This window comes from Aulostomus chinensis, chromosome 12, assembly GCF_037954235.1.
Source record: "Aulostomus chinensis isolate RoL2024-O1b breed Wild chromosome 12, RoL_Achi_v1.0, whole genome shotgun sequence".
Classification (NCBI taxonomy): Eukaryota; Metazoa; Chordata; class Actinopteri; order Syngnathiformes; family Aulostomidae; genus Aulostomus; species Aulostomus chinensis.
The window spans coordinates 24769107-24796833 of NC_141331.1; the positions used below are offsets into that span (position 1 = coordinate 24769107).

General features: G+C 44.5%; 1 protein-coding gene and 1 long non-coding RNA gene across 4 annotated transcripts in view; one reads left to right on the forward strand and one right to left on the reverse strand.

Moving 5' to 3' along the window:
• Positions 1–550: 550 nt before the first annotated feature.
• LOC147252538 (uncharacterized) lies at positions 551–4143 on the forward strand. The gene is made up of 3 exons (XR_015118764.1): positions 551–1666; positions 1786–3165; positions 3295–4143. It is a non-coding gene; the product is annotated as an uncharacterized LOC147252538 (long non-coding RNA).
• adcy5 (adenylate cyclase 5) overlaps positions 3301–27727 on the reverse strand; it is a 96790-nt gene continuing 72363 nt past the window's right edge. The window contains exons 9-22 of one of the 3 annotated variants that reach the window (XM_086220877.1): positions 24655–24677; positions 20446–20605; positions 18053–18150; positions 17444–17531; positions 15903–16019; positions 15591–15749; positions 14456–14631; positions 14344–14364; positions 13957–14089; positions 11871–12134; positions 11159–11363; positions 10932–11056; positions 10333–10353; positions 3301–3365 (exon numbers count right to left, since the gene is read on the reverse strand). In XM_086220877.1, coding sequence (XP_086077003.1) covers positions 3309–3365; positions 10333–10353; positions 10932–11056; positions 11159–11363; positions 11871–12134; positions 13957–14089; positions 14344–14364; positions 14456–14631; positions 15591–15749; positions 15903–16019; positions 17444–17531; positions 18053–18150; positions 20446–20605; positions 24655–24677 — 1647 coding nt within the window. In that variant the 3' untranslated portion in view covers positions 3301–3308. Of the gene's footprint in view, positions 3366–6998; positions 10354–10931; positions 11057–11158; positions 11364–11870; positions 12135–13956; positions 14090–14343; positions 14365–14455; positions 14632–15590; positions 15750–15902; positions 16020–17443; positions 17532–18052; positions 18151–20445; positions 20606–24654; positions 24678–27727 lie in introns of those variants that run through there. The other 2 variants (XM_086220876.1, XM_086220875.1) reach the window with 2 other exon arrangements.

The following is a 27727-nucleotide window of genomic DNA, read 5'->3' on the forward strand; positions in this document are numbered from 1 at the left end:
AGTAAAAGAACTGAGATGACTAAAGATGATTATATTATTAAAGTAATCAACGAGCCTGAGGGAAGTGATTGTCAATTTAAGAAAATATGAAATCAATCACAAAGACAGAGGGCAAAGCGTTTAAAAAAAAATTATGGCCATAAAGGTAAAATCAAAAGTCATAGAAGGTAAAGAAAAAGTAGCTGCCATCTTGAATTCATTCTTTGATGATTCAGTGCTGTGTTTAATCCTGAAGATCAGGAGTTATCAAACCTGCGCATAATGAATCCTTTGTCTTCACTATTGAAAATGGATCTGAACCCACAGTAATAAAAGCGGTTGACTTCCTCCTTAATAACAAATTTGCACTGTCTTCTCTTTCCTGGAAGACTGCAGTGGTGACTCCTGCTCTTCTATCAAATGAGAGGCCCATGCTGTTAAATTGTAGACCAATTCGTATTCTTCCCTTAGCTTCTAAAGTCACAGAAACTGGAGTCTGTGACCTCTCATCTAAGTGGACGTGGATTTTCTTTACATCCAACGTAGTGTGGTTTTTGAAGGAATCATTCAACAGAAGCGGCAAATTGGGGATTTTTTTGTAACGCAAATCAGAAGTTACCTTGATCAAGGTGACGGTGGTGGCGGGGTGTTTTTTTGTTTGTTTTTTTTAGATTTTAGTAATGCGTCTGACAAGGTAACCTGTGACGATTTACTTAACTACATTTGATTTATCTGAAAATGCATTGACACGGATGCAGTCCTACTCAAGTCAGAGTGAGTCATGCACAACAGTGGTTGATAGGTGTTCCCATTTACCAGCTGCACCGTCGGGGGTCCCTCAAGGGTCCATCCTTGGGCCAGTTTTATTTGATACATGTATAAACGATCTCCAAGTGTTTCCAGATGTTGACATGCAAATGTATGGCAGAAATGTATACCTTTCTGAATTTCCCCATCATCACTTTGTCAATCAATGTGGTAAGTACTTGCTTTACTGATTTTTTTACCAACAAATGTAATAGAGTCATTCACAGTCCTTGCCTTTTAATTACTAGTTATTGATTAACTAGTGAAGCATCTTCTAGTCAGGATTGTGCCTCGATGTCTTTGATCCACGGACATCAAACAGAGACTAAAGACAGGTCAAAATTATATAACTCTGATTGTGGCATCATTAAACTCTGACCGTGATCCCAAAGTGCTTCATAAAGAGCAGTTCTGACACTGTACATATGAAGAGCACGTTCAGGGTTGGGTATCGGACGGACATCAAAACATCAAAACCCAAATTGGCCTTCAACCAATCCACACTTGTTTCTCTGTAAAGACGGGTTTGGTGTTGTGAGAGGTGAGCCAAGTAAGGGACATTCAGTATTAACAATTAGCAGGTGAATAGATAGCAGTCTTGGTTGTTAAATTACTAAACAGTAGCTCGACGCGCTCCAATTCTACCTTCAATTTCTAGAGGCGCATGTAGACGGAGAAGACTCAGTGCTGAGTCTCTGTTTCCTTCTCAGAGTTGTCATCAGCTCAGAAAACGCGCTGCCAACAACAGACAACCAGCTGGTCCCTGGGAGGGTTCTCATCTCAGAACCCTGTTCCTATGAGGTCTTGTGCTTCCAGGGACAGGGCTGTTATGGAAAGTAATGACAAGAGTGGCACTCAAAGCATAGTTAAGAGATGTGAGGTAAGAAATGTATTTCCTTTGTGAAAATTATTTGCACAGTGGTTCTTTTAACTGTATAGACCCACAAACTATACCTTGACAGTCTCAAGCGAATAAAATCTTTTTCACGTATATTCTAGTGATCCTGCTGGAGAAAATAAAGAGGCCGGACCAGACGTCGCTCTTTGCACACTGGGAGAGAGCCCCTTCCCTCACACAGGAGAAGTTTGTTTGGAATTGGAATATTTGCGCCAAACTGAGCGAGCGGCATGGCTTGGAGGTAGCGTGACCGTTTAGCAACTGAAGGTGACCATGGCCAAGTATCCATGAGCAAGACACCGAGTCCCTAACAGCTAATTGCTCCTGTCGGCCCTGCAACAGACTGGCATCCCGTCAGCTGGGATAGGATCCAGCCCCCCCAACCCTTAAAGGGTTCGTGGTATAGAAAATGGATGCATCATGATGGAATACTGTTGTAATACTTAAGCTCACTATTGGACTTCGGCATCTAAAGGACGCATGCATTCTCCAAAGTGACCTAGTGCTTGGCAATGTCATGCCAGTCAACAATAAAGATGAACCTTTCAGAGTGAAAATCATTAACGTTGGTCTGGCCCTCGAAACCTCAGAGGTCAAGCAGGGCGCCACTCTTCAGAGCCTCGGAAACCAGCGAGGACCTGCAGCCATTTTAAACCTATTAGTGGTGTACTGGTGGCTAACAGTGGGGGTCGAGTTCATTGACAATAACGGATGCAGTTTTCATGGTTAAGTGATCCTTCATGTTCATCCTCTCGCAGGTCTTCAGACAGCATTTTGGGCCTGCTATTTTCTGAGGCTACAGACGTGGTTTTTAGGCTGCATGGCAGCTTAGATGAACCTTGGGGAGTTGCTGTCCTCAGGAGCCAATAAGTATGAGGCAGTAAGTTCCTCTTTCCGTCCACTGTGTGTATATTCATTGTGTACATATAGTTCAAAGTCCTACATGTGGACCACCATTGTGGGGTGCTGTATCTTCAGATCAGCTTCGTCATGGATACACAGGGTCCAATCCAGCAAGGTATGCTGGATTTGGCATTAAAGGCCAGCCAATTCTTCCAGCAAGACACAGAGGGTCTCTGGAAACTGAAGATTCGACCGCCTCACTGCTGTTCACATCCCTGTTGGGCTTCGTCTGTTTTTTTTAAATGAGAAGGAATTCCGAAGAGTTCATAATATGTGGTTCTTTCTCCTTGGAGACCAGAGCAGTTCTTTGGGGGACAGGGACTACGCCACAGGAGACCAGGGTGATTAGGCTCAGGTCTGTTGATCAGCTCCTCTGTGTAAGTGATGAATGAAAAAACGCCAACCTTGAACGTGGTGTGTGGCAGCTCCATTTTACTAAATACAAGGATCCTGCTGATCGGGCCACAGAGAAGGCTCATGTGCAGCTTGACCCCTCAGACAGTCGCACCCCGTCAGGAGCTGGAGCCTCCATTTGTTACGATGGGCCACTTACAGCGCTACAAAAGCTCCAGCACCCAGTAAGTCAAAACTCCATGATTTTTTTTTTTTAATCAGTTTGTGTTCTCCTCTTTGTCTGATAATTCTGTTGGGGTGTCGTATTCATACAGTACGTTCATACATTCATACAGTGTGTCCTTGTCTCGCAGTGCTGAGGCCTCCATCAAAACTGTAGCAGAGCCGTGGGTCGCCCAGCGTGACCAGCTGAGACCTCGTCTTCCTGCAAAAAAGAAGAAGAAGCGAGTTGATGGTGATGATCATCCATCCAAAACGGTGATGAATGCTGGTCCTCCACAGCGGTGGGCTCACCTACATCAGCCACATCGGTATAAGAGATTTGTTTTATGTACAGTGCCGGTGATATAAATCCTTCCTAGAAGGGGACCCCCCGCCGCTCCTCCCCAGAGGCAGTCAGGCCATAAAAAGCAGAAGACTCATGGGAACATTAAGTAAAACACAGGTAACAGCAAGAAGGTGCAACAGGGAGGAAAAAAGAACACTGAGAAACGTAGAAAGGAGGAGGTTGCACCGTGTGCTGTAGTAGACGTGCACTGGAGCCAGATGTTAAAGTCACCGACAGCTGTGACCCTACTGACACCGAGACGTGTGTGTGTCTGACTGTCGGCATCCAGGGTCTCACACCAGGGAGGACCACGTGAAAGACACAGGGATCTCCAACCCCCCCTCGAGCATTCCAACCATCGAATACATTCCCACCCATATCACCTACACCCCCTCTGGCATTCTGCCTTCCACCAACTGTCAACCATCCCTGTGCCCCCCCTGTGACGACACAGGGAGTCACCTCATGCCCCCCACTGGCAACTGTAAAGTATCATTCCCATTTTCCACCCCTCTGCTCACTCGCTCGCTCTTGTCCATTTTGCCTACATTCTCTTTAGAATTCCCCCACCCAGAGGAATGTGAAAGCACTGACACAGGACCTGACGAAGACCTTGTTATGGTTGAATTGTAATAATAAAAAAAATCCTTTTGAGAGCAAAAATATATATATATAAAATATAAAGAAATGTAATTCATCTGTTCCCCTTTCGTCATCTGTTTGTCTGCACCTGATGAATTTTATTTTGGATGTGAGTGCCTTCTCTTCAACTGCTGCAAGAATGGAGATTGAATTTGAGACGTTCCCTCCCAAAAGAAGAACCTGCAGCAGTGAAGCACTCTCAGCTGCACTTGGGTTACGAAATGTGCTATAGTCTTTAAATCTGATGCATTTCAGGTGTGTGTGTGTGTGTGTGTGTGGGGGGGGGGGGGGGGGGTAGGGTTAGTGTGTGTGCATTAACGGAGCTTTTATAGCCTCACTCGTCCGGAAGCAGTCATTGTAATCAGCGTAGATTTTGTATTGGATTAATACTGACTGTTAGGAAAAGCCATTTCAGAATAGACGTGACATTAAGTGAAATGTTGCAAAGTCATCTCGGAGTAGAACTGCCCCGCCAGCTCAGCTGATCAAAGGTTCAGGCGACACGAGCTACCAGAAGAACAAACCTCCACTATTTGTCACCATGTCCTATGAATTTTGTTCATCCTACCTTGTTTTGTTTTGCCAATTAGAGGACAACCATTGAATAGATCACCAGCCAACACAGCACGTTAGCACTGCTAACATTCGTGATTATATCAGGCACTGGGAGCCTGTTTGAATGCTACCGTAGTCATCTCTCCAATCATTTCCTGGTTTTTGAGGCTATATGTGACTTTTGAGTTTTTGAATGACAGATTCGCTTGACAGATAGACGCAATATGTCAGCCTCTGTCACTTAATCCTTCGGTGTGTACCACTCAGCCAAGAAATCAGCCAACAGCTGTCAAGCAGACAGAGAATAAAGGTGTCCTTTTGGGTAACAGCTTCCAAAATACAGCTCCACACTAATATTGAAATAATGGTTGCCTCGGCGGAAATTCTTTAAGAAGTGTGATATCAAAAGTCCATCCATCCATTTTCTACAGCTTGTCCTGTTCAGGGTCGCGGGGGCTGGAGCCTATCCCAAGGGGTTCACCCTGGATGGGTCATGGAGAACATGCAGACTCCACACAGAAAGATCCCCAGCCGGGGCTCCAACCCAGAACCTTCTTGCTGCGAGGTGACAGTGCTGACCCCTGCACCACCACGCTGCCATTGTATCAAAAGTGTTACATGTTAATGAAAACATAACATAAATATACTCCGGAAAAGTGGTTAAATTTTCTGAGGTGAATTAATTACATGAAGCTTTTAAGGTTGATATTCAAATGTTTAAAACAAGGATGTGACCCGCGTGGATTGTGTTCCATTTGCAAAAGAGAGGGGTTCTCAAAGTGGGGAAGAACTTTCTTCAGCAACAGGAGGAACACTTTAAGTTCACTATTTAACTGCAAGAGACACCCTTTCGCAGGCATTTAAATGTCAGGTATCTGGAAAAGCATCGCTGATCTGTCCAACGAGGCCGGTTCTTTTCTTTCGGTGATGAAAATGTGTTTTTCTGTTTTTTTTAATCTATCAGTTCCTTCCAGGTTGAATCCCCTCACTTCTAATTTCATCTCCGTAATCCACGTTTGTTAATGTTACATTTATGAGGCCGTTTTCAAGATTTACAAAATAAACCAACTTAGATTGCCACATAGGTTTGCAGAGTTTATATGAGAAATTTATGACTTTCTGGTCTCATAATATAAGATGGCGCTGAGCTCTGACCAGCTTCATAATGCTCATTTACAAATGGCTTCAATTCTTATTACACAGCTTGCATGTGAGGAAATGGCAGCAGGAAGATGTCATAGTTTCTTGGAGAAGGTAGGACACACAGGATTGATTTGCCAGATTTTCTCTTTCCTTCAGCTCATGGAGGCTGACGAGGTCACAACAGACCAAATGTGTGAGTCTGTTTATGTGTGACATGCTGCTAATGCTGATGGGAAATCTAAAATTTTGACTGATCAGTCCAGCTTAAAAAAATAAACACGTCTGCTTCTCTAAGCTTCTGCACTCTGGTTGATTCAGTAAACAGTCGACTGTGCAATTAAAAGATGCATGTATTTTGAATCCCACCCTAATTAAACACTGTCAGCATGAAGGGATGCTGAGGTTCCAAACTGCTCTTATGATAGTCTGCTTTCACTCTTCTATCCCAACAACTATTACCATCCTACCGTTTTCTGCTTTCACTCTTCTATCCCAACAACTATTACCATCCAACCGTTTTCTAATGCTTATCCTGTTAAGGGTGGCAGGGGGTGGAGCCTATCCCAGCAGCCTTCAGGCGAGAGGCGGGGTTCACCCTGGACGGGTCACCAGTCCATGGCAGGGCCAACACATAGAGACAGACAACCATTCACTCTCACAGCCACGCCTACGGTCAATTTAGAGTCTGGATTAACCTGGTCCCCTCTTGATGTCTTTGGACTGTGGGAGGGAGCTGGAGTACCAGAGAGAACCCAGCAGGAACAGGGAGAACATGGAGACTCACACAGAAAGACCCTGTGCTCCAGCCGGGGCTCGAACCTGGAACCTTCTTGCTGGGGGGCCATGGTGCTGACCACTGCACCACCGTGCTGCCCTTGAACTATTACAAGGCATTTCTTCTCAACATATAAACTTTGGTCAACCTGCGTGTGCGACAGTTTGATTGACAGCCCTCCCCGATGTCCTGGCATCTGAATGCTACAGCTAAATCCAAATGCTGGACAGTCTCATTTTGGAGGACGAGGTATTGGTGTTGAAAATGCTGTACAGTCCTGCACAAACCAGGGAACCTGGTCACCCTATTAGGCCACAGGATGGAAACTTCAAAAGTACAACGAGTGGACACACAACACAGAGGAGGTGAAGAAAAGACTCCCCGTGAAACCACGCTCCTGTGAACCATCGCAGCAGTTTATTTTGATTGTAAAAAAAAAAAAGAGAAAAGAAAAAAGCATAGCGTTTGACATGACAATTAAAACAACCCCACGCTTAAGTCTCTGACCGTCTCATCATGAGGATCCTCGGCTACAGACATGAGAGAGGGGTGAGCTTATACTGTCGCCCCTCATCTCTGACCCACCTCTGACCCCTTGTGTGTTCTACTAGTACATTCCAGCACAATAAAAGAGGACGGGGGGCTCAATAGGGCAGAGAATGGCACTGTGTTTACTTAATGAAGCAAAGGGGATGACACATAGGCTTCTAGTGGAGGTTTGTATAAATAAATAATGGTTGCAGCAGTACAGTACATAAAGAGAAACCACCAGGATAGACCATTTGGACCAAGTGCCAAGTTCTTTTCAAAACAGGAAACTAAAAGTAGAAAGTTAACATATCTCAACACGGATGGGGGACACACTGAAGGAAAGGCAAACATCAAGAGTCTAAGTCAGGTGACAGGTCACCAGGAGCAGCCAGAACAGCTTTAATGGATCCTGGCTTTGACTCTACAAGTCTGAGGAACTCTGGAGGGAGGAACACCAAAAATAGTCCCTCATCCATCCGTCCTAAATCACCCATAAGCATTCAACTGGGTCACGACTGTGTTACTCAAGCCTCCAGAAAGACTTCTGTACCGAACGAAACCACTCGCATTCCTCTTTGCTCATTCCTTCAACATGTCACCCGTCCCCTTCTATTCCTTATTGTAAAAAAATCTGTGAAAAGAGCAAAACTAACTATAAATGACCCGTTCAACAGATATCGTCTGTGTATCCACAGGTTGAAGTGTTATTCCTCTTGAGTCAGTACTACATTCAGTACTTTATCCTGATGCAATAAAATGTAAAAAAAAAAAAGAGAGAGAGAGAGAGAGAGAGAAAAAAACCACAGTTAGTTGAGGTTCAATGAATTACCAGCTATAATTCCTCTGCAGAACTCCCAAATGCTGATCTGTTTCATGTGTCAATTGCGAGGATTTGCTGCTATTCTACGTGGGTGCGGTACGCGCGCCAAACATAAAAATGACGACTTTGATTTATTTCACAGTACAAAGTAATTCCAAAATTTCCTTCATTGTAGGTAATAATTGCAAACACTGAATTTAGACCGGCTTAAATCTATGGAATGTTCTCCCTTTTAAGACCTGATGCAACATCCACATCGGTTCGTTTGATTGGAATGGGCGAGCTATTTAACATAAAAACCCAACGTTTTGAACATTTTGCTGTTTTTGTTGAATCATTCTATTTCTTAAAGAAGCAGGAAGAAAGACTGTAGTACAGTAGATATTGACAATTCGACCAACTTCCTCAGAAAAGTAATTAGGTTCTTCTAGGAACTGTTTCAGACCTTTACTTGTGTCTAATTGGGTTAAATTAATGAAACTACTTTATGTAGAGAATATTTTCAGCATTTTCAACTTCAGAGGAGAACCAACGGGTTTGGGGCGGAGGGTTGACAGGCTGGTTGTTGTCTTTTCATTGGATTCATCTACAAAACAAACACAAGCAAACAGGTTTTGCAGTGTTTTCTTATTTGTTTCAGTGCATCGTAATTTTGTCTATAAAACTTGAGACTTGGTCCAGACATTTATTTCCTACTGTGCTTTGGGCCTTAGCCAAGGTAACAGAACCAGCTGTAGTGTTTGGTATTCACATCAATACACATCGCTAAAATCTATAGAATATCCAGGTTAAAGACGTGATGTCGGACACGCTGAGTTGTGCTGCAATACTGAAGAAAACTGCTCTGAAAAACAAACAAACAAACAAACAAACAAACAAACAAGCATCAGCGGATAAAAGGGCACATTTCTTCCTGGTCGTGTCCACAGGATGAGCATCATCGCCATCATCAGTGTAGAGTTCATAAAGGCCTCATCGGAGATCATTGTACATTCATTGGGTCGTACCATCTTATTGAGCAAGCAAGACGGAGGTGGGGCAGTGCAGGGAGGAAGGGGGGGAGGGGGTGCAGGGACGGCTGAAAGCACCAGAGTGCAAAATGGCTTTTGAGCACTGATACATTCCCGTCCTCTAGTTCGTTATTCAAAGGGCCCACTTGCTTTCTTCTTATGGTGACACGAGAGGGGAAACCCCATCTGATCAGATGACTTCCTGTGGCTTGAAGTGCTCGATGCTGTGATCAGCACGTGAGAGGAGGACGCTGGAGTGCGTCGTTCTGCTGAAGCTAAATGGTACATGGTACTACGCAAAGATCAGGCGACACCAGTGAGGACCTCTGAACGTGAGAGTGATCCCGTTGTTCCTCTAAATACACATCGGTGTTTATAGATAGCTCTCTAATATATTAATGTACAAAATATAGAATCTTAAAATATCTGATAGGGTTTGGTGTTCCGAAGTCAAAATACAAAATGTCGAAGATTAGAAAAAGCTCTTCATTGACATCCTTTTTGCTTTCGTGTGTTTGTGTGTCTATGTGTGTGTGTGTGCGTAGGCTCATGATACTGTAGTGACCTTCTGTATTTATACATCTGAGTTGAAGCTTTCTGTAAACACTGTGGGCCTTTTTCTCTCTGCTCTCACCTACGAACCCATCCCAACCGTACCAGGACCAACTCCTGACAAGCTTATGGCGACTCCTCCATCCATCTGTTCTTGACTGCCGTGACCTGATATCGACACGAGAACGGATAGTGCTGCGGTGCTAGCCGAGTGTCCACGCTTGACAGAATTGTACCTGTATTACAACAATATCATGTGTTTCACATACAGTACATATAATCATATACATACACATAAAACTGTGTTTTACATGTAAATATACTTCAGCAGGAAAAAGGCAGAAAAAGGGGAGGAAGTGGTAGAGTTCGTACGCCTGTAGGTTTGTCCAAATCCTCAGAAATTTCACAAAGAGCATATTTTCTTTCGGAGCTAGACTGACACGCTCAAATCTGTCGACGTGCTCCGATTGGGCATCTTTGGTCTCAACAACAGACTTTGTCTATCTAGGCCTCCCCCACGTACACTGGGAGTTTTCTCTCCTTCCGTGGTGTGGCCTCAGTAGTTCATGAAGGGTTCGGTGCAGTAACAGAGCCTTTGACTCAGTCTCAGTCCAACTATTTGAGGTCAGTGACCGTGCTCGTAAAGTCAAAGGCAGATATCAGGCGCTCACCCAGGTGTCGCCGTTTGTTTGTGTTTCTTTGTGTGGGTTAACTGCTGGACGGTCCATGAGTGAGAAAATAGGTCATCATTTCCCCTTTGCCCTTGACGGTGACAACGCCTCTGTATTCTAATGTGTAGTTATAGGAGCTCAGTACCTGGTGGAGGTCGGCCGTCACCTGGGGACACACAGAGGGTGGGACTTCAAAATCAGAAAGGATGTGCACTTAGCTACAAGGTAACACGTATATTGCTATAATGGAATTTAAATATACAAACAAATATCAAAGGGTGAAGCAGGTCTACAATGAGATGATTTTCTACATTCAATTTCCTGTAAACAACATTTCCCTACCATTTCAAACAGCTACATTTGAAACTTTAAACTTACAATACTTTTAACCACTCGATGGCACATGATCCGTTTGTGTGTGCAGGCGTGCCAAAGTGTCTGGGAGGCAAATCTTTTTGTACTGCTGGCTAAAATGGTCCTCTCCTGATTTCTGTATCTTGTCAGCACTGATTGATATAAACAGGGTTGAAGAACACCTCTCAGTGTAACGCAGTACTGGAGCCTCCAAAATGACTTAAAACAAATCAGCACATCGGATTCAAAACTAACTGAAAATGATCACCCTGGTGAAGGGAGGGTTTATTGCAAGGCTTCATTACGCAGCACTGGTTGGATTCAAATATTGACCAGTATGTATGTCGTTGTGACATATGGACGATGATATCATTACAGGTCACAGAGTACCTGGATCCTCTCTGGAACACCTGTACTGTCCATGCGACTCGCCACATTCACCGTGTTCCCCCAGATGTCGTACTGTGGCTTCCTGGCCCCGATCACCCCGGCAACCACCGGACCAATGTTCAGACCTAGAATGTATGTCACAGAGAGAGCTTGACATCAGAAAGCTGTTTCAAACGTCGAAATGAGCTGAAGGACAATTCAGCTCGAGACAGTGACACGTGGCTCACCTATTTTCATCTTGAAGTTGTTAAACGAGTGTTCGTTAATGTATTTCATCTGGTCCATCATTCTCATTGCGTAGTCGGCCATGGCGCGGATGTGTGAGTGCCCAGTCTTGTCATACGTGGAGTCATTGAGTCCAGAGGCTGCCATGTAGGTGGAGCCGATGGTTTTGATCTTCTCTAACTGGCGAAACTGGTCCTCACTGATGATCTGAAGGTGGCAGAAAAGAAAATTCAACAGCTTCCTTAGGGTCCAAATCCTTCTGGTGTCTTATCTCTTATCTTATCTGCAGCAGAGGCCAGACTCAGCACTCATCCACGACTACTGCTGGACTCATCAGATGGAACCAGAATATCCAGAGGAGTGCTGACAGTCAAGGATTCTGTCTGATCATGTGATGCCCTCTTGCTAACAAGTCATCCAGATTCTTTATATACTTGTCAGGATGTGGTGCCTCAGCTGCTCTGAGCAATGATTGTCAGCTGGTTATATATATTTTTTTTAAACATTCAAGCTGTAATGTGTGTGTGTGTGTGTGTGTGTGTGTGTGTGTGGGGGGGGGGTACTTCTATCATGAGTCCTCTCATTTTACAAGCATTAAAGCGGCTTAGCAGGGATCCCCTTCTGCCTCTCATTAAGCACCAGTGACTCCCATGGAAGCAGCTTCCAGGGGAAGCCACAGCCGTTCATCTCCGGCTGCCGCGGATCGCGTCTCACCTCGTCAAAGTCGGCGATGATCTCATTGAGCAGCCTAAGACACTCCACGCCCTCATTGTTGGCCTCCAGCTCCACATAGAACTCAGAGAAGTTGCTGATGGAGGCAAACATGACGGCAACACACTCGCAGGACTGGTAGAAGAGCTCATCGTTGCGCCGTTCACGCTGCAGGAAGTGGGCGGCCACATCTTTGGGCAGGATGTTGTGGAGAAGACGACGGTTATAGGCCTGCAGCTCTTCCATCTCCTCCTTCTCCTCGGTGGCCTGGTTTGGAGGATGAAATTACCCACAAGTTACATTGTGGAGGGAAAAAACTGTCAGTGGTGGTAAATCTTCATCACTCTGTTGACTTTCTCCATCCTGTAAATCATCTCAGCATTTACAACACTGACTGTCACAACATTTGACCACGATGTTTCCCAGGGGACGTGATCATGTGATGTACCGTGAGGGTGCAAAACATATCAGCTGTCATTTACTGCAGCTGTTATGGATCAAATACAAGTGCTGGAAGTCAAGTAAAATGGTTGTTCCTATTGTTTTATTTACAATGAGCACTGCAGCTGGACGTCTGCAGACATTTCGGTTTTACACTAACAATCAGTGACAGCAAGGAGCTGGGAAATGAGGGAAGGTAATTGGATAAATAACGTGTTTATGGCTTTTACTAGATTAGCCGCTACAGGCAGAGCCGCATCACTTCCTCCATGAAATGTCAAAAAACCCAGGAGAATCCTTCAACAAGTGTTTGTATTATTAAATGAAAATGTCTAAAATAATTTGACTATCAAGCAAATGGCTGGCTGGGACAAGGGGATGGCTGGCTGGCTGCCTCTCAGAGGACGGCAGCTCACTTTAACCACAATTTTTCAATGACGGCCTGCAGTCACAACGATACTACAGTACCAAGCTGTCAGCCTAGACCACTCGTCTGCCTCATACCTGCACACTCAAGGTCTGTTCATACCTATACTAGACAGCTATGGCACGTCAGTGATTTATCCGTGAGACTGTGCTTGTTAGAGCTGCGTACGCCATAACAAAGCAGCTAACATCTATAGCCAACCGACGGTGTGTGACCATCAAAAGATATTGTGGTTTAGCAGTTGGATCTTTTTTAATACAAGTATAATAATCATAAAACAATTTGTTGATATGGTAAGATACTCCAAGTGTTCTCAGGAGACCCCTCCAACAGAAGCAGGCCGATGCTGCTCTCACTGCTAGAAGATGACTAGATGCCTTTATGGGTTTAATTTTGGCCTGGTGTGCCATATTTAATGAATGCTACACAAGCACTGTCATCACACTGGAAATAAAACATCAGCTGAGTGAATCATCTTTGGCTTGTATACACCCTTTGGTTGCTGTAGTAACAGCAGCAGCGATGGAGTTCCTGTAGTATCTTTAGCTGTGGTCTGTTTTTTTTTAAACTAGTTGCTGACTGAACAATGTTAGAGCATCGCTGCTTGAACACAGATGGGTTGGATTTGTGGCTGAGAAGTTTGGAAGTTAGCGGAGGAGACTGAGAAGCTTTCATTCCTCCATGTACACTGTTCAGAGTGGAGCGTGACTGCTCATCGTATGTGTGTCAGAGACAGGAAGTGCCAGAAAATTGCTGAAATTGACTGTGTTCACACATGTTTTGTTTCCCATCAATGCCCACCAGAGCAGAGCTGATAACACTGGTGTCTGCTGCAGGGTCTCTTTAGGGCGTTGGTCCTGGGCCTCTCCAAAGCCACCCAGCTTTTGCCAATCCCTTCAGATGCTTGGTAACCATTTCTAGCATTTATTTTATTATTTATCTCAAATTAATATATTATTAAGTTTGGTCACTTCTGTTTTCTGCTCTGTATGGAAAATGGAAATGTGCACATATAAATATTCATTTATACTTTTAGGTTCTGTGTATGTTCATAAAAAGACCTTGACAAAGAATCAAATGTATTCATCACCGAACATGGATCAAAACAAGGAGACAAGTCATTGTGATGGGAAGCAACTGCAAGAGAGAACACGAGATCAGAGACACAGCACACACACACATAAAGTTCCAACACACACATACACACACACACACACTTACCTGCAGCTTCCACAGGAAGTCTAGCCTGGCCGTGGACTCCACTTGCTGGGCGTGGAGGTAAAGGGCAAGAACAAAGACGGTGATGACCACAGGAGTCATTATCTTCAGGGGAACCTTGGAGTCCACCATGCAACTTGAGGTTTAGCACGCACGCACACACACACACACACACACACACACACACACACACACACACACACACACACACTTTAAGTACTGAACTCTCAGACCTACACGTGTATGAATATATCCTCTTCAGCATCTCTTTGACACAGAATCGTTAGTGTCTGCCCCCAGCAGGGTGCCAGCACACTGATGACACTGTTAGTCAGATTACAGGAGCGATGCTTCAGACTTGTGTGGTCATGAAGTTGTCAATAGTCTCACCTTGTTCCATTGATGTGCTTGCTGTGAAGGGAGGAACAGAGACGAGCAGTTAGAGCAGCCATGCAGGACCATTAGCGCCTCACACATGTACAGAAGCAAAAAGGTGACTCACGCCGTGTTGGCCGTGACTAGCAGGTCCTGGTTGTCAAGGAGACTGACTTTAGGCACCTCCATGATGAGCAGGTAGAGCAGCTCAATGAAGAGCATGAGGAAGAGTTTACCAATGCTGCTGATCTGTAGGAAGACGGAGCACGCCAGCAGGCTCAGCAACACGCAGGACGAGAAGTACTGAGGGAGGAAGACGTTAGATTTAGTCAGTTCTGATTCAACACATCACATCCTGAAGAGAAACATTTACTGGTCTCATGTACGTGTGAGGTTCACTGCTTGATCGTTCACAAGCTGACCCGGCAGAGATCTCCGGTACTGATCGGGTCCGACATCATGTACACTGAATGCCCCTGATCCTGCTTGTGATTTTCTTGGCCAGGATTTTAATCTGGTGTAGTCAAAGAGGAGAGATTCTGCAGTTCAGTGGGCTGAAGATTGCATCACTGCTGTCTGAAGATGATGAGGTCCTGATGACATCATCAGCCTGAGGCCTTCAGTTTGCAACCAAGTGGGAAGAAGCTGGGATGAGGATCAGCACCTCTGAACCTAAGGCCACGATTCTCAGCAGCAGAACTCCAACAGACAGCTGGAGGGATGGATGGATGGATGGATGGATGGATGGAGGGATGGATGGATGGAAGGATGGATGGATGGATGGATGGATGGATGGATGGAAGCACCCATTTTCCTCTCTTCATTTAATACATTTTCATGTTCGTATTTGTTCTACAAATGTATTATTGAATTTAATGGTCATGGGGCAGTAATTTCAATAAAAGTTACATAAAATGTTCTTGATCAAACAATTGGATGTATTCATCATTGAACATGGATAAAAATGAGGAGCTCATCAGGTCTCTCATCTGAATGTTTCAAACACATGCACACATACGGCAAAGCAAGGCAATTTTCTTTGTAGAGCCCGTTTTCACCACCAGTTTGTCTCCAGGGCTTCATGGCATCATAACAACATCCTCTGTCCTCAGACTGAGGAAAAACTCCATAGAAACCCTTTTAACAGGGAAAAATCTGAGAAAACTCAGGGTGAGCAACAGAGGAGGATCCCTCACCAGGAGGGACAGACGTGAAATAGATGTTGTGCGCGTGCACGCACAGAAGACGCAGGACATGTGTACCTCAGGGAAGCTACAGACGGGGGTGTGGTCTCCACAGGGGCTGTAATGTGTGTCTAGGCTGTAGTTGAGGAGGAGGGCGTGGCAGGGGTTCACACTCTCCAGGCTGATGTTGAGCTCCGTCCTGATGCAGCTACGCAGGTCGTGGCTGCTGCAGGTAAACTGAACAAGGTCAAGGATCAGACAGGACGAGTTAACATGGAAGGCCATTCAGATGTCGTCATCTTGGTGCTGTTGCAGCTGAATTACTGGTGAATTTGAGGAAGGTTTCAAGAAAAACGAGTCTTGCTCTGGATGGTGGGACTAAAAACTTACAATATTGATGAAGGCGGAAAGAAAGACGATGATGATGGTGAAGACGCCCACCAGTGTGCTGTTCAGTCTGGACTGGACGATCCTCTTAGAGAGAGTCTGCAAAGGGACTGGGAAGAGCTGGAGGAGGACAGAACAGAGGAAGACAGCGAAGGGTAAAGTGCCCACAAATAGTTCATGACCTCATGAAGTAAAGCCCCATCTGCACGGCCGCGAGCATCTACTGACCTGCTTGATGTTACACTGTTGCACCGAGTTCTCATTGTCAGTTCAGGAGCGAGAAAGATTTATTTGTGCTAAGCAGAACGCCGGTCAAGAGACTCACATTTCTGCAGAGCTGCTCAAGGTCCATATTCATAATTAGCTTTGGTCCATCAAAATAAAGGTTGACAGGAGTTGTCTTTTTTAAACAGAAAAAAAGCTTTAATATAATCGTCTGCTGTAGAAATGTTCAGTAAGTTGTCAGAGTTATCTCTCTATCTCCTGCCCTGTAGGAATTGTTTCATGTACAGGCTTTTTTTTTTTTTTTTTTACCAACAATTATGACTTTTCAAGTAAAGACATATTTCCTCTCATTACTTCTGCTTAGGGACTCGTGTTTTCACCTCTGTCTGTCTGGATGTTTGCAAGATGATGCAAAAACTGCTGTAACGTCTTTCACCAAATACGAGCATGTGACAAGGAATACGCCAGATCATTTCTGAGCAGATCTGAATCATGTGACAGATGAGCAAATTATAGTGAGATGGGATGTTGAGAGGATAGATCAGGTGATATCACACAGGTTTATTTCCCTCCTGACACATACACTTTACCATCACGGAGGCAGCAGGCAGGGGAAGCACATAAGGGAACATCATTACTCACAGATTTTCTCATGTTTTTACCAATACAAATAACGACTGCCGCATCCAACAGGCTCTGATCTCTCACCAGCATATAAAAAAAGAGGTGACAGCAGCGACACTCTTGCTAGGTGTGTCTCAGCTGAATTCTTGTCTCACTCAGTAGAAGTTAACGTCACCATGACAGCCTCTTATTACAGTTGGGCACTGTCAGCTGACTCAGCTGTCAGCTGATATCTGTGGTGTTTACCAGTCACTTGACTAACATTCCTGTTAGCTGTTAAATTGTTACCAAATAATTTAAAATCCTTCTGTGAGACGAGTGGCGCTGAGGTCCCGACAGGAGTCCCTTTACATGCCCTCATCGCTGACACAGTCAAGAATCAATGGAAGGTGCAGCTTGGTAGTTGCTAAATTGGCCCTCGCTTTCATCTTAACAGGAGCACCACCATCATCTAGACAGCTCTCCTTGTTTATCTCCTAGCGCACATTTCACTGACACCACTTCTGACAACAGGAACCTGTCAGGCTGAACTTGGGAAGAATCATTTCAGTTTTGCTCCACAAACTTTTCAATACCTCAGTACCATGACCTCAGGGCCTTTAAGGGAAAATGCTTTTTAAATAAATCACAAACACGTTGAAATATGTAGTTTGGGATTTTCTTCCCCCGCATTAATTCGAGAAGATTTTACTCACTCCAAAACAGCAGTAGACAGTTGACACGATCATGACAGCCGTCAGGATAATGAGGCAGGTGATGAAGAAGCCGATCATCAGGCTGGAGCTGCAGACATCACACAGATACACACCTGTGTTTATTTCTGGCTGCTTTGATTTTGTGTAACAGTAGCATGGTTGAGAAAGTAACAGCTTCAATGTGTGTGTGTGTGTGTGTGTGTGTGTGTGTGTGTGTGTGTGTGTGTGTGTGTGTGGATAGCAGCATGTAAGAAAAGCAGCACACATGGCAGAGAGAGTGCGAAAATGTTTGTGATGAAGCAAAGAGAGCGAGGAGGTGGTGAGAGGACTGTGGTGATGGAGGGATGGGGAGCAAAAGAAATAAAAGACAAGAGGGGAGTGGGGGGATGAAAGGTTAATGATGAAGAAGATCAATACGTAGCGGCGGGCAGGGACACACGTCTAGAGTGCAGGAAGATGATAAAGAGAGGTGGGATCGCTTGGAGACACGATCTGCTCCGGCTTTTTTGATTTGATATTCTCCTTCATAACTCGGCTGCTCTGTATGTTTCGTGTGCTGGTGATGTGTGGTTGTTGGATGGTTGGGAACTCGGACACGTCATGACTCACGGTGGCACAATGACGATCTGGATGAAGCAAATGAAGAGAAAAACGAGGGAGGCGCAGGCCACATACGCCCCGAACCTGGAGTCCACCTGTTTGGAGTACTGCAGGGAAGCAGAGGAGCACACCATTAGAAACCTTCCTGGTTTTGCCTCAGAAATTAAACACAGAACTCAGTTTTGTTTGTGTGCGACATGTGAGGAACAGGGCAAAAATGTAATGCGCAATAAACCCACACACTGAAGAATAAAGTAACTAATCTTTTGACCACATTTTTAGCATTAAAATATCTACGTAAAACTTTTTTTAACAGCTTGCTCTCAAGTGAGTTGTTTTAGAAAGTACAAGTAAAAGAACATGAATATTTTACTTGGTCTCAGGTACTGCGTATGTAAAGAAATCACAGTAAGGGTAATTTTCGAGGCCCTTCGGACCTGAACGACCACAGGGCAAACAGTAGGGAGCTCCCAGGAGTGCGGGTGATATTTTAGAGATTATTTAGCAAATCATCAACAGCTGGGGGGGGGGGGGGGGGGGTAACAAAGATTTCTGATAAGAATTTACTGAAGAGTTATGAAGGCAATCTTCTGTAGTAGGTCTCTTTGGTACCTCCACATTTTTATGAAAGTAAGTTTATACAGCTAATTCTTTTTCACTAAGAGATAAGATAAACCTTTAATCGTCGAGATAGGTAGAAGAAGAAGAAGAAGAATATAAGAAGATAAATATAAGGGATAGTGCAAACGTACAAAAATAAGTGTGCAAATGTGGAAAAATAAGTAATATATAAGAGTAATACACAAAGTAAAAGAGGAAGAAGTATGTACAGCAGTGTAGTACGTACAGTCTGAAATATATGTGTATGTACAGTGATATTGCACTATGAAAAAAGTCCTGGTGGGTATGTGGTCTGCTGGGTCTACAGCTGCTGGTTGTAAAGTCTGACAGCTGCAGGAAGGAAGGACCTCCGATATCGCTCCTTCACACACTTTGGTGAAGGAGCCTGTCGCTGAAGGAGCTCTTCAGTGCTGTTAGGATGTCCTGCATGGGGTGGGAGTCACTTTCCAACATGGATGACAGCTTAGCTGTCATCCTCCTCCCTCCTACCACCCCCACTGAGTCCAGGGGGCATCCCAGGACAGAGCAGGCCTTCTTGACCAGTTTGTCAAGCCTCCTCCTGTCAGCAGTCGAGATGCTGCTCATCTGAGCTTTGAGGGGGCAGAGATCAATGAAATAACTCAACAACTGTTTTTTGGGGGGGTGGGGGGGTGGTGTCACACACTTTTACACATGCAGCAGTACACAACAATAGTAACATGGATTTTTCAACAAGCAGGAACTGTCTTGCATCAACTTCCACTGGGCAGGAGAAAACCTGAGGGATTCAGGGTTCCCGGAAAAACACAGGGGTCTTCCCGCCTCAAGGCAGGTAGGAAATCCAAAACACGAGCAGATGATGTGCCAGTAGAAGGCTTCCCGAGGCCCCCCGATCATTTCAAACCTGTTTGATGTTTTAAAAGCCCCCAGACTCGTTTGACAGAGCTTCACCAAAGCAACTTGATGCAACCCGATTTAACAGGTTTTTAAAACTCCTGTAGTTTGTCGCCAGCTTTCAGTTTCAGTCGTTTATCCTGGCGCCATGAATGAAACCGGAGCTGCATGTATCTTGGTCACTACCTTTGTTAGTCTTGCATTTCTCTACAGACATAAAGGTAAAACAGAGGAGTTGCACACCGCAAACTCGAGTCTGTCAGCAGCTTCATTTATGTAAATAATCTCATTCCAATGAAAAATGGAACATACGTGTGACACAACGCTGATAATATCATGTACTGCTTTTATGAGCTCATGCAGCTGCTAGCCTGAGCTTCATCTTCTTAGTTCATTGAAAGTCAAGTTGTACATCCGTGCAACCGAACAGATCTGAATGCAGAAGGTTCAGCTGTGTGTCAAACATCAAACTGAGGCTCGACTGGGTATTGGAGCTGTATCTGAGAGAGAGCTACAGATGATCTCACCGGAGTGAGCTTCTGCTCTGCTGGAGACGCTGATTGAAACTTCAAAACAGTTCTGAACTTCTTTCCTTGTTTCCTCAAACGCTAACCTTTCTTCTCAACATGTCCTCAACTGTCCAAAGCGGTTCACCTCCTCTTCCCTTTCTACGCTGTCTCTTCTTTATTTAAACTCCAGTTCTTCCCTTCTTCCTCCGTTACACTTTCCTTTGACTGACGTCCTCCAGGGACGGAGAGGAGAGAGCAGTAAAGAAGGTTTTTTTGTACAAAGAAGATTGCTTGTCACGGACGATTATTTGCTGTTTTACTCGCGGCGTGTGTGTGTGTGCGTGTGCGTGTGTGTGTGTGTGTGTGTGTGTGTGTGTGTGTGTGCGCGCACATCCTCACCTTCTTCTCCAGGTCGGGCTCTCTGAAGGTGAGCAGGAACTTCTTGACGTGTTCTGAGCGGAGACGGTCGATACTACGTGCATCGATGGCCCGGCCCAGGAACTCGTCCACCTCGTCTTCTGGGTTCAGGTTTTCCTGCGTGTGTCTGAATATGAAATGCCTGAATAAAACACGATGAGACCAGATGACGTTGTTTTTTACTCTCTATTGTACCTACAATGTCTCTATTACCAGCCTGTATCACCTCATCAAACTATGCTTTTCGTGTTATGTAGAGGGAGTAGGATACTTGACCCATGAGCCCTCTCACTCTTTATTAAAAAGACACTGATGAGCACGTTTCACTTTAAAGTCCGCGACCTTGTTGAGGAGTACTAACGAGATGATTGTGACTGTGCCACTCGTGTCCTGTCAAGACGAGCACATCCACAGCAGCAAACTCAGCGAACGTGACCGCGTGCGTCAAACCAGAAGACAATCAGACGTACGGAACTGACCAGCAGACTGGTCTCACAAGATGACCTTCCTTTTCTTTAAAATTGTTTCTGTGCTGATTTGACATACAGCAGCTTTGACAAGTTCGAATGCAAAAAGAGACAAAACTGAAAATAAACTACGCTGATTTTCAACTAGCTTTGGATCATAGATGCGTAGGCGTCATGTTTATAATGCCTCCATGCTGCCTGCACCTTGCGGCAGTCTACCAGATGCCTGACCTCTGACCTCCTCCCAGAATGCCTTAATCATTCTACACATCCAAACGTCCATTTTGTGTTACAGTCTATTGTTCTGACCTGTCAATATCCAAGTGGGAGTTAGGCTGGTTTCAAATCCTCTTCTGAAACTTCACTTTTCAAATTCTCACTCTGAGTGTTTGGCTTCTACACTGAACCGATGAGGCAGATGTGAGCAGATGATCGACCCTGACGCGCTGCCCAGTCATCGTTGTTGGATACATATCTTCATTCTTCAGATGTCCAGAATTTAAATGCAGCATTTTACATTGTGACAGAGAGTTTGATTCTTTTAAATGGGTTCTCAGGTCAAACCAGATTTCGAATCATGTGGTTAACAAGTAGAAGATCAGCTCTGCAGGCCAATAATAATATAACTAAGAGTTTGGACATTTTACAGCCTGTGCATCAAATGGAAAATTTAACAGAGACAAGCCAAGCAAATAATTAGATGTGCTTTTGTAGTGCTTTTCTCTGCTTACACTCACCTTAAAATGAAACCCCCCCCCCCCCTAAATTCTAAACATGAACATGGGTCGGAACCCAAAAGCGTTAGTTGGGGAAGGTAGGCATGTTTGAGGAGGACTGTTGTACCGTTCCAAATTAATCCCACAAACAATTATTTGATTCTCAAAAATAAATTGGTTTATAGTGGCAGAGGAATATTTTCGAAAAGGATGAAGTAACTTTGGCAAAACACTTATTTTTCCACATGAATTCTACAATCACTGCAATAGGAAGAGAGCTCCAGGTCTGCAGATGCAATATTTTCTAGCTTTGTCGTAATCTCTTTCCCCTCGCATGTGAATTATTCTACAACAATGAATTAGTTGGTTACATCGTTGACTTTATTACCAAATGTTTTTCTTTACTGAAGCAAAGCCGGGAGTGAATTATATCATCAGCAGGCAGCGCTGTCTTCTCCTGTGTAACTGTTACTCCATAAATTTGTGGGTGTAATCTGTTTTTCTTCTGCAGTTTAAGAGGCACGTTTCACTCCTGAAATGCCAGCGTAACTTCAGTCTTAACACTTGGAGAGTGAGATGATTATCACACTCCATAATTAGACAAAAAATGTGACTTTTGAGTGAAACGGGCCTCTGAATGCACCGGCTCCCAGCTGTGCCATCAGGTTCACAAACTAAGCTATCTAGTGAGATGACAAACATGCAGCATGTACTTTCCCTCAACTCCAAAGATATGTCACTCTGCATAAGGAGTATAATTTGGAGCCCGAGGCTGTGAGCACGGACGCAGCAGCTCAGTGTGATGTCAGAGTGAACCCACAGCTTCTTTCCGAAGGACTGCAGTGCTGAGAACATTGGCAGCGTGCGGTTTAAACATCCCCTCCTCTGTCTGTTTTGTATTCTGGCTGAGGCAGCCATCATCGCACCACTTTATGAAGATCTCTGTGTGACGGAGCCAGACCTCCGCCGACGACTTCATCCCTGAATACAGACTAAATGAGGACACGCTTTGAAAAATGATTGCCGCTCTGAAGGAAGAGTGTGATAGTTACAACACAGGCGAGTTTTATCATATACAAGCGCTCGTGGCCATCAAGAACTTTATATCTGGGTTTCCATAGCAACATGAAACCGCCGATAAAAATTCACACCATTAACAATCTCAAATGACAAAGAAACAGTGAACGAAACAGCAGCGATGACATGAGCCAACATTGCAGCATTATTTCATTTGTGACTCTGCTCTTTTAGTTTTTTTGTGGCATCTCTGTAACGTCACGTCACGAAGGTCCCTGGTCAGGATCAGACAGAGAACGCGGTGGTTATATACGGGCCAGACTAAGACCACCAGACTGCAAGGATTTCCCTCAACGACAGTGATTTTATTACTTTAAAATTAAAGTCCTTTTTCATGTGGCTATTTTGTCTTCCGCTTCTATTTCCCCGGAGCAGTCCAGCAGTGATGGACACCTCAGAATTACACCTTTTGCAATTATTAAACATCTCATCCGTGGGCATTCATATGCAGTTTTTAAAACATTTGTTCTGCTGGTTCCTGCGGCAGGATTCCTCCCTTTCACTCACAACATCATTACTGAGGTCTGACGCTAATGAGGTCTGGCTGGGTTCCAGTTCCTCCATCAGGTGTTTGATGGGGTTGAGGTCAGGACTCTCTGCGGACCAGTCAAGTTGTTTAAGACCAAACTGGAAAAGTAACTGGCCTGCAGAGCAGAGCTGTGCTGGAGCAATAAAAAAGGTCTTCCTCAGACTGTTGAAGAAAGAACATGACAAACTCAAATCTGCAGTGTTAAGGTTTTGGTCAGAACGCAAGCCCAAATCACACTTTTGACAAATCCAGACGTATTTTCAACAGTCTGGACAGCAAGATAATAAATGTTCAAATGCTATTTTTGCAAATATAACCGAAACGCATGTTAGAAGGGCCCATTTGGATATTGGGCATCTCATGTTTGTTTGTTGTCGAAAGGCTGGCGACACAAACAAAGCAGCAAATATCAGTGAGGAAACAGATTGCGAGGTTTACGGTTAAAGATAAAGACACAATGGAGCGTCCAGACTCAGACAATAACTTCTAAATGTGGTTTGGATCACGTTTGAATCAGAGTTCAGGTGTTTGGGGGTTTTTGGGCTATTGAAACTGTCAAAAATCAATCTGGATACACCATAAATCTGCTTGAGCTAGCAATCTGAACAAGGTCAAAGCTTCTGCTTCCATTCCAACCCCTTACACCTTCGAGACTGGCCACCTTCATTTTATATCTTCTTGATAGGTTGGCCGCATAACGGGGAGGAAAGAAAAAGATCAGATTTGAGAAAAATCAGATTGAAGTAGAGCACAGATTTGTAGTCATCAGGGCTAAACGGTGGACGTGGCCACAGAAGTGAAGTCCACTGTGCGTGTGTAGAATTCAAGTCCTGAAACACGTATCACATGAGCCTCGACAGCCGTGCAGGTGTGAGATGATCAGCAGGAAAAAACAGCTGATTCTTTAACAGCTAAAGCACACGTGGATGAACGACCTTCGCTGTTCAGACATGAGGGACACGATGCTATGTTTGAGCATGTGAGGATGTTGGCCACCATCACCCCCACTGATGGTAATGTGTATTCTACCAATGCAGGCTTGAACACCATTGTTGCCTTTGGTCAGAGATGTCATCAGGTTCCATGGACTCAACTCATGCTGTACAGACGCCCCCAAAGGGTAGTCTGGTCCTGCAAAGATTTATCACCACAGCCTTCCTCAGGGCCCCAGAGATACCCTATGACTGCACCGCAAGTCAAACTCATTAACTCCACTGATTATCATCAACTTTTTAATTTGCTTCCAGGGCTCGTGGTTGTTATTGATTTCAGAGAGTCTTGTTTTTTTTTTCTTCTTTTCATTTTAAGACACTTTACTCACTGTAAGTTGGGACCCACAGCACCCAGACAACAAGATACAAGATAGAGACGGATGAGAGCGAGGACACATTCAACGACTCACTTGTCCTTGGGGTCTTCAAAGCCCTGCCAGACAGAAAGAACAGAAAAAGGAAAAACAATTAGCTCGCACTGGCAGCATCTAGTTCAGACAGAGAGTCGCACAGACACGATTTCTTTATCTGATTTTAACTGTGCTGGGCTCAGAGAGTTCATTCATCCCAAAATATCCCAAAAGCCAAAACTGTGTTTCAAAATATTAGACTGACAGAAAATACGGACGCAATCCTCATTTATGGAGCAGGACGCCAAACTGAATGAAGACGTGTAACTGCCAATCACCCACACTTGCAAGGACTCACGAAAGATTTACAAATAGCCTGTAAGACCAAATCGAGGGCTTAAAAAAAATCCTATCAGAAAAAACATGTGCTGAAGAAAATTTGCTGAATGAGGTCATGCTCATGAATCAAATAGCATTTTCTTGTTGTCTTCTTGTGTAGGAACAAACATTAGACAAAGACAAGAAATGGCTCTTTGGTTGGGTTTGCTGCCACCTTTGAAACAAAGACCGTGAAATGAGGAGAAGCTTGAAGTGGGAAAGTCAAGCAGGTGTCTGCAAAACATGGGAGGCATTTGCATTAAGGCGGGCACCGGGCCTTTCTTATCTATCCACTGCAAATGCTGCCGCGCAAGCTGTGGTTCACAAGAAACTTATAAGAAAAATCCTACGTATATTTCCCATGATCAAATTAGGTGATAAAATGTAAAAGAAATGAAGAACAAAAAAACTGAGACTGAGCGGAGACAGACGAGGAGTTTCAGTTACTTCTTTGAGTTTTTCTCCTCCTCGTATCTAACAAGAGATTGGAACGTAATAAGAGTGTCGCTGATATTTTCATGTCTGTGTGAAGACCAAAGCTGCACATACTAATCATCCACAGCAGCCATGGATGAAATATGAGACAACAGGCTGAGTCTCACTGACACTAAATGACTCCTCCAGTGCCGGAGACCCACCGATGCTGTTCGTTCACTAACTGCAGTCGAACACTGGGGATTATCCTGTCCAAGGTTGACAGTACATCTGCACGGATTTGTTTAGTGTGACGTGCTGCTGCTGCTGCTGCTGCTGCTGCTGCTGCTGCTGCTGCTGCTGCTGCTGCTGCTGCACTATAACTATTAGATCCTTTAAAAGTATCATTTCGGTGGTAATATTTCCTCACCTTTTATAGCCTCTGGCTTAATTTCTATAGCTTTTAAAAAAAAAAAGATATACACAGAATACAAAACCCACATAGAATGTCAACTTACACCCCCCCCCCAAAAAGAAAAATCAATCCAGCATTTCTAAGATTTTTCGTTTGTGCTACACCAGATAAATATATATGCACAGTATCTGCAAACATGCAGGCAGGCACTGTTAACGAGAAATATAAGTTAATTATTCTTTTTTTTCGAGCAAAAACAGTTCATTAAAACATAATTTTTCACTGAAAATTTGTGAGAGGGTTTCGTCAATGCAAGGCGGCAAGGTGGTGCAGTGGTCAGCACTGTGGCCTCACAGCAAGAAGGTTCCAGGTTCTAGTCCCGGCTCGGGCACAGGGTCTTTCTGTGTGAGTCTCCATGTTCTCCCTGTACCTGCGTGGGTTCTCTCTGGTACTCCAGCTTCCTCCACAGTCCAAAGACATCAAGAGGGGACCAGGTTAATCCAGACTCTAAATTGACCGTAGGCGTGACTGGGAGTGTGAATGGTTGTCTGTCTCTATGTGTTGGCCCTGTGATGGACTGATGACCTGTCCAGGGTGAACCCGGCCTCTCGCCTGTAGCCGCTGGGATAGGCTCCAGCCCCCCCCGCGACCCTTAACAGGAATAAGCGGAAGAAAATGGATGGATGGATGGTTTCGTCAATGCATGGGGCTGGACATGTGTCTTCTCGGAAATGTCAAAGAAGGGCCCCCAGCTACTGAAATAAACAGCTTTACTAATGCATCTGCGTGCTGATAAAGCCTGACTGTGGCCTCACTATGCCCTGAAGCTACTGTATGAGGGGAAAATCAACAACAAAGAAATCATACTGGACTTGAATTGGAGAAAAACAGATCCCAAAATGTGCTCAGGACGTCCATTTTTCATCTAAGCATTGTGACTTTCCAACTATAAGGGGGAGAACTAGGATCCCTGACATATAAGTATGTATCTCATGAGGTGAGCTACTGCGTCTCTCTAGCTCCCCCTCATGGGTGAACATAGTCAATGCTGAAGCAGCTGTAATACAGCTGTCATGACAAAACAAACTTTAAGACTGTAAGATTCTCTCTCATGCCCTCTGCGTGTCTTTGACTCTCTCACTCGCTACAATTCTGTCTGTACAACTCGTTTCATCTGCGCAGCTCGCTGGGTGAATAATAAGCAGTTCAGAGATGGCGAGGGAGTGATAGGCAGCAGAGAAAATAGGGCCTGAGCATGAAGAAGGGCTGAGCTGCTGCAAACCCAGTTGACGTCAGAAGATTTTCACAAACTTTGAAAGAGCTCTGTGAGTCGGGGCGTAAAGAACACACACAGACACTTTGGTGACACCTCCGTCTGATATCAAGCAAATGAAGAAAAAATACAGGAGCCACTGTCACACTGTCAGAGGCAGTAATTGAATGTGCTCGTCCAGGAAGCTGAGACAGATAAGCCTCTTTTTCAATGACAAGTCTCAGCTGTGGTGCTTTTAAAAGCCAGCTTGGATCATTTTGTTGTTCTCTTCCTGACATGTTGTGTTGCTGCTATTTAATTCATATTACTTATGATTTTAGCCAACCACATGTTGCTGCATTTCATATGAGTGGGGCTGCTGCTGAGGAGGCCCTTGGGGGGGTCAAACCCAATTACAAACCATTATTATTACCTGTTGTGGAATATAATCAGGTAGATGTGCTTGAGTAAAGTATTTCAGTTCCAATTGGAGAAGCTTCACGTGAGTTTTTCCTCTCTACTTCTGCTACACCTCGGAGGACACAGCTGCAGCTTTTAACTCCACTCTATTAATCTGACAGAGTGTGTGTGTGTTACTATAGTTACTTAACATTTGAAGGATTTCGCAGACACACACACACACACACACACACACACACAAATACACAAAGATA